Source organism: Arachis ipaensis, chromosome B09, assembly GCF_000816755.2.
Source record: "Arachis ipaensis cultivar K30076 chromosome B09, Araip1.1, whole genome shotgun sequence".
NCBI lineage: Eukaryota > Viridiplantae > Streptophyta > Magnoliopsida > Fabales > Fabaceae > Arachis > Arachis ipaensis.
In genome coordinates, this window is record NC_029793.2 from 73,702,588 (window position 1) to 73,708,809 (window position 6,222).

Sequence of the window (6,222 nt, forward strand, 5' to 3'; positions counted from 1 at the left end):
GAAATATTTAAAAAAAAAATAGAAAGAAAGGGGTTTAAAAAATTTTGAAATTCAAAAAGAAAGAGAAAATACTAAAGAAACACCAAATTTAAAATTTGAATTTAAATGAATAAGATAAGATAACAAGAATTGAATATCAAGGGAAAGATAAATAATATAAAGATTGAAAATAAAGAAAAACAAGATAGAATTTGAAAATAAAAAAGAAAGATAAAAATAAGATAACTAGAATAGAATTCAAAAATTAAGGGAGGATAAGTAAGACAAAATTTTGAAATTTAAGAAAGATAAACAAGATAGAATTCAAAATTTAAAAAGAAAAGGTTTTAAAAGTTTTGAAATTTCAAAAAGAGAGAAAAAGATAAACTAAAGAAACACTAAACTTAAATTTTGAATTTTAAAATTTGAATTTAAATGAAAAAAATCAAATAACTAGAATCAAGGAAAAGATAAATAAGATAAAGATCAATAACCAAGAGAGATAAACAAGATATGATTTGAAAATTTAAAAAGGAAATTAATTAAAAAGAAAAAGGAGAGATTTGAAATTTTTGAATTTTAAAAAGAAAAAGAAAATATTAAAAGACACCAAACATAAAAGTTAAAATTAAATCAAAATAAGATAATAAGAAAAATTCGAAAATTAAAAAGGGAAAGATAAACAATATTAATTTTAAAAATTTAAAGGAAAAACACTAAAAGAACACCAAACTTAAGAATTTTTAAATCAAATAGGAGAAAATAACTAAAAAAATTCGAACAAAAAGAAAGCAAACAAGATCAATTTTCGAAAACAAAAAACTACTAAGAAAATGATCTTGTTAAAGAGAAAATATATGGAAGTAGTTAAATGTTCGGAGATGCTTATCTTTCCGGATTAATACTTCTTACTGACTATTTTAACAATGAATGATTCATTCCATGAAAATTTAACCCCAATTCCTTGAAAATTTAATCTTCTCTGATTCTCATCAAAAGCCGGGGTCAGTGGTCGTTCGATTCGAACGAGGGTAAAGCTCAGCATTCTACTTTAGCGCTACAAAAACCTTAATTACCCAAAACTGACAGGATTTCATGTCACATATCCCAATCAACCGTAAGTAACCCTCAGTTTAGGAGGAGTGTTTTCAAGCTGTAGCTCAAGCGACCTTGGTCAGAGTATCACAAAGAGCTCATGTCAAATCAGGGGTCATACTTCTGTTCCACCGCAGACTTATAGGATTAAGAACGAAAACAACACCTTAGAATTGAATCAAACATTAATTAAAAGAAAAGAGCAATAATATTAATCCATAGAAATAAGCAAAGCTCCTAACCTTAACCAAGAGGTTTAGTTACTCATGCTTTACAAAGAAAATAGAGAAGATGTAAAGTAATATGTCTGATGATGATGTAATCCTAAGTGATCTCCCCTTTAAATAGTGAATACTAACCTTAAAAGATGTTAATTTAATTTAAGAATTACAAAAATAAAATAAGAAAAGCCTAAGGAATGCTAAAATCCACTTTGGGCCCACTTGGTGAGTGTTTGGGCTGATGCCTGGTGTTCAACTCAGGTTCTAGGCGTTCAACTTGGAGAGAGGGGTGAATTCGCTGGCTTCTGATCCTTGGCTGGCATTGAACGCCAGTTTTGGTCATTCAACTTGGGAGGTTGGTTCTTCTTGGGCATTAAATTTCCAAGCTTGGCGTTTAACACCAGTTTTGGCAATAATTCTGGACGAAAAGTATAGGCTATTATATATTGCTGGAAAACTCTGGAAGTTAGCTTTCCAACAACGTTGAGACCGCGTCAATTGGACCTCTATAGCACAAGATATGCTCATTCGAATAAACAGAGGTCAGGATTGACAGCATCTGCTATCCTTTCTTCGTCTCTGAACAAGATTCTGCTAAACTCGCCCAAAATTAACCTAAAATCATAAAAATAATACAAAAACTTAAAGTAGCATCCAAAGATGAATTTTGCACTAAAACATGGTAAAAATTAATAAAATCTAACTAAAAACAACTAGAAAATGCTATGAAAAAGGGTATAAGATGCTCACACATCAGTATTCCCATTATTTCCATTGAAGCACGCTGAAGTGGTGGGAGAGTGATGAGCGGATAATTTATACGCTTTTTGGCATTGTTTTTACATAGTTTTTAGTATGATTTAGTTAGTTTTTAGTATATTTTTATTAGTTTTTAAATAAAAATCACATTTCTGGACTTCACTATGAGTTTGTGTGTTTTTCTGTGATTTCAGGTAATTTCTGGCTGAAATTGAGGGACTTGAGCAAAAATCTTATTCAGAGGTTGAAGAAGGACTGCAGATGCTGTTGGATTCTGACCTCCCTGCACTCGAAATGGATTTTATGGAGCTACCAAAACCCAATTGGCGCGCTCTCAATTGTTTTGGAAATTAGACATCCAGGGCTTTCCAGCAATATATAATAGTCCATACTTTGCCCAAGTTTTGATGACGCAAACTGGCGTTCAAACGCCAACTTCCTGCCCTATTCTAGAGTTAAACGCCAAAAACAGGTTGGAAATCAGAGTTAAACGCCAGAAACAGGCTACAACCTGGCGTTTAACTCCAAAAAGAGTCTCTACACATGAAATCTCAATGCTCAGCCCAAGCACACACCAAGTGGGCCCGGAAGTGGATTTCTGCATCATTTACTCATCTTATGTAACCCTAGCTACTAGTTTAGTATAAAAACTACTTTTAGTGATTTATTTCACATCTTTTGGATAATTTTATGTTCAGAGATCACGTTTAGGGGGCTGGCCATTCGGCCATCCCTTGACCACTTTCACTTATGTATTTTTCAACGGTGGAGTTTCTACACCCCATAGATTAAGGTGTGGATCTCTGCTGTTCCTCATGAATTAATGCAAAGTACTATTGTTTTTGTATTCAATTCAAGCTTATTCTTATTCCAAGATATTCACTCGCACGTCAACCTGATGAATGTGATGATCCGTGACACTCATCATCATTCTTGCCTATGAACGCGTGCCTGACAACCACTTCCGTTCTATTTGCAATAGCTTTAGCGTTTATCTCCTGGGCTCCTGGTTCATATCAAAGTCTTCGTGGTATAAGCTAGAATTATTGGTGGCCATTCTTGAGATCCGAAAAGTCTAAACCTTGTCTGTGGTATTCCGAGTAGGATCCGGGATGGGATGACTGTGACGAGCTTCAAACTCACGAGTACTGGGCGTAGTGACAGACGCAAAAGGATAAACGGATCCTATTCCAACATGAGTGAGAACCGACAGATGATTAGCCGTGCGGTGACAGTGCATTTGGACCATTTTCACTGAGAGGACGGGAGGTAGCCATTGACGATGGTGATGCCTAACATACAGCTTGCCATGGAAAGGAATATGAATGATTGGATGAAGGCAGTAGGAAAGCAAAGATTCAGAAGGAACAAAGCATCTCCATACGCTTATCTGAAATTCTTACCAATGAATTGCATAAGTATTTCTATCTTATTTTATATTTTATTTATCAAAATCCCATAACCATTTGAATTCGCCTGACTGAGATTTACAAGGATGACCATAGCTTGCTTCAAGCCGACAATCTCCGTGGGATCGACCCTTACTCACGTAAGGTTTATTACTTGGATGACCCAGTGCAATTACTGGTTAGTTGTGCAAAGTTGTGAAGAAGAATTGAGATTATGATAGTGCGTACTAAGTTTTTGGCGCCATTGAGATCACAATTTCTTGCACCAGAGAGGAAGAAAGCAAAGACGTAACCCTCACCTCCAAAACTTTAATCTTCTGTAACTTTCAATATGGAGCTCCGATTGACAAGCCATCAATGGCCACGCGTTCGTCTTGGAATTCTCTAAAAACCCCATCGAACAATTTGGTAAGAAAATCTCAATTTCACACCCAGTTCTTGCTTCCCCAATTTCGAAAACTTTGAGTAAATGTGTTGAGATTTTGTTAAATTTTGGTGTTTAGGATCAAATTAGCTTTGTAAACTTGCTGGGTCTTGTCCCAAATGTCTGTTGTTATGGTAAGGATTCTCTAAAATCCCTGAACTAAAATTCTTTCACCATGCAATCAGACATGAAGAGTGGAAATAGGCCATGAATGAAGAGCTCAAGGCCTTGGAGGCAAACAACACTTAGCAATTAGTTTCTCTACCACCCAACAAACACTCAATTAGATGTAAATGGGTATAAAAAGCCAAACTCAAAGTTGATGGCATTCTAGATAGACATAAATCTCGCTTAGTTGTGAAAGGATAAACACAACAAGTTGGGATTGACTTTAACGACACATTCAGCCCCGTTGCAAAAGATTTATACAATGAGAGTACTATTAGGCCTAGCTATTGCCAAGAACTAGAATCTTTTGCAATTGGACATTAACAATGCATTCTTAAATTGTGAGTTATTCAAAGAAGTACATATGGAAGTACCGCTTGGACATCCACAGAGAAATTAAGGATTGGTATGCAAATTAACCAAATCCTTATACGGTTTAAGACAAGCCTCATGCTGATGGTTCAATAAATTCTGTGCAACATTAATTCAGCATGGTTTCAAACAATGCAAGAATGACTATTCATTGTTTGTCTTCGGTGAAGGAACCATAGCGACATTCCTCTTAGTCTATGTTGATGATATCATCATAGCTGGACCAGATAATACCATGATCAAGAGGGTTGAAGACAAGCTCAGCATAGTTTTCAAGCTTAAGTTTCTTGGGGATCTAAAATTCTTTCTTGAATTAGAGCTTGCAAAATCTAGCGAAGGTATCTTCCTCTCTCAGTGCAAATGTGCATTATCCTTGGTGGGTTGCAAGCTTGCTCCTTCTCCAATGGATGTTAATTATAAACTACGTGCCTCCGAAGGAGAGATATTAGCTGATCCTTCTACTTATCGCAGACTCATACGAAGGCTGATGTACCTCAAAATATCCAGACCAAACATCACATTTGCAGTCACAAAATTAGCTCAATTCATGGCTGATCCTCATGTGCCCCATCTCAACGCTGTACACCATATCCTTCGCTACCTCAAAGCAGCTCCTAGCCAAGGCATCTTATTCTCAACAACAAATAAATTCAATCTCTCAGTCTATGCTGATGCGGACTGGAAAAATTGTTTAGATACAAGGAGATCAACTATTGGATATTGTGCTTTTCTTGGAGATTTACTGGTTTCATGGAAAAACAAGCAAACAGCGGTTTCAAGAAGCTCTACTAAGGCAGAATACAAAGCCGTTGCAAATGCAACATGTGAAATTGTGTGGTTGATTGGGTTACTCAGGTTTTTGGGCATTCACATTGATTCAGCTATGCTGTTCTGTGACAACATCTCAGCAATCCACATGGAAACCAATCCTGCCTTACATGAGTTATCTAAATACATCGAAATAGACTGTCATTTCATTCGGAAAAAGGTGATAGTGAAACCATTAAACTGGTGCACATCCCTAGCAAGTATCAATTGTGTAGACATCCTCACAAAGGCACTTCCTCCTCAATTTCGATTCCTTATGACCAAACCGGGCATATACGACATATATGCTCCACCTTGAGGGGAGATATTAGCATATAGATAGCATATTTATTATGTATTCCAAAGTACTCTCTTGCTTTGCACAGTTTTAGTTTTTGACAAGGGAGGAAAATCAGACGATGGCTGAAAGGAAACACTGGAAATTATCAAAGTTGAATAAAGGTAATTTTAAAAAGACATGTTATTAAAGTTTCAGTCCTTGTCTTTAGAAATTTTCGTTCCTGTGTTCCTATTTTCTGGAGAGGTATTAAAAAGATTAAAATTGTGTCTTCAAATAATTTTAATTTCTGATTGTCAAACACAATACTTAATTTCAATATCAGTATCTCAAAATAAATGCAATCGATTCTTCCAGATTCGATTTGGAAGAAAGAGGAGAGTAAAACAAGTTTAGCATGTAGATAATAAGATGACTCACAAAAATAAAAAATTAAACAAATAGATGGATTATGAGTTTATGACTTCAATGTTTATTTAGTTTGGTTCTTATTAACATGGTTATGAGGCCTTCATTTTGTAAATAAAAAGAATTGGGAGTGCAAATTCTTAATAATTATTTATACCATCTCTTTAAGAATAGCTACCAATTTGCAAAAGAAATTTTTTTTTTTTTGTCAATGAATTGGATAACCCCCAATCCTAGATACACAATACACCCATACAGTCCTCACATTTTTTACCATATTTT

General features: G+C 35.1%; 1 protein-coding gene across 1 annotated transcript in view; it reads left to right on the forward strand.

Moving 5' to 3' along the window:
* The window catches only part of LOC110266865 (uncharacterized mitochondrial protein AtMg00810-like), a 7,034-nt gene extending 1,481 nt beyond the window's left edge, over positions 1-5,553 (forward strand). Inside the window, exon 5 of the mRNA XM_021111911.1 lies at positions 4,546-5,553. Within this exon, the coding sequence (XP_020967570.1) occupies positions 4,546-5,553 (1,008 nt within the window). The remainder of the gene's footprint in view (positions 1-4,545) is intronic.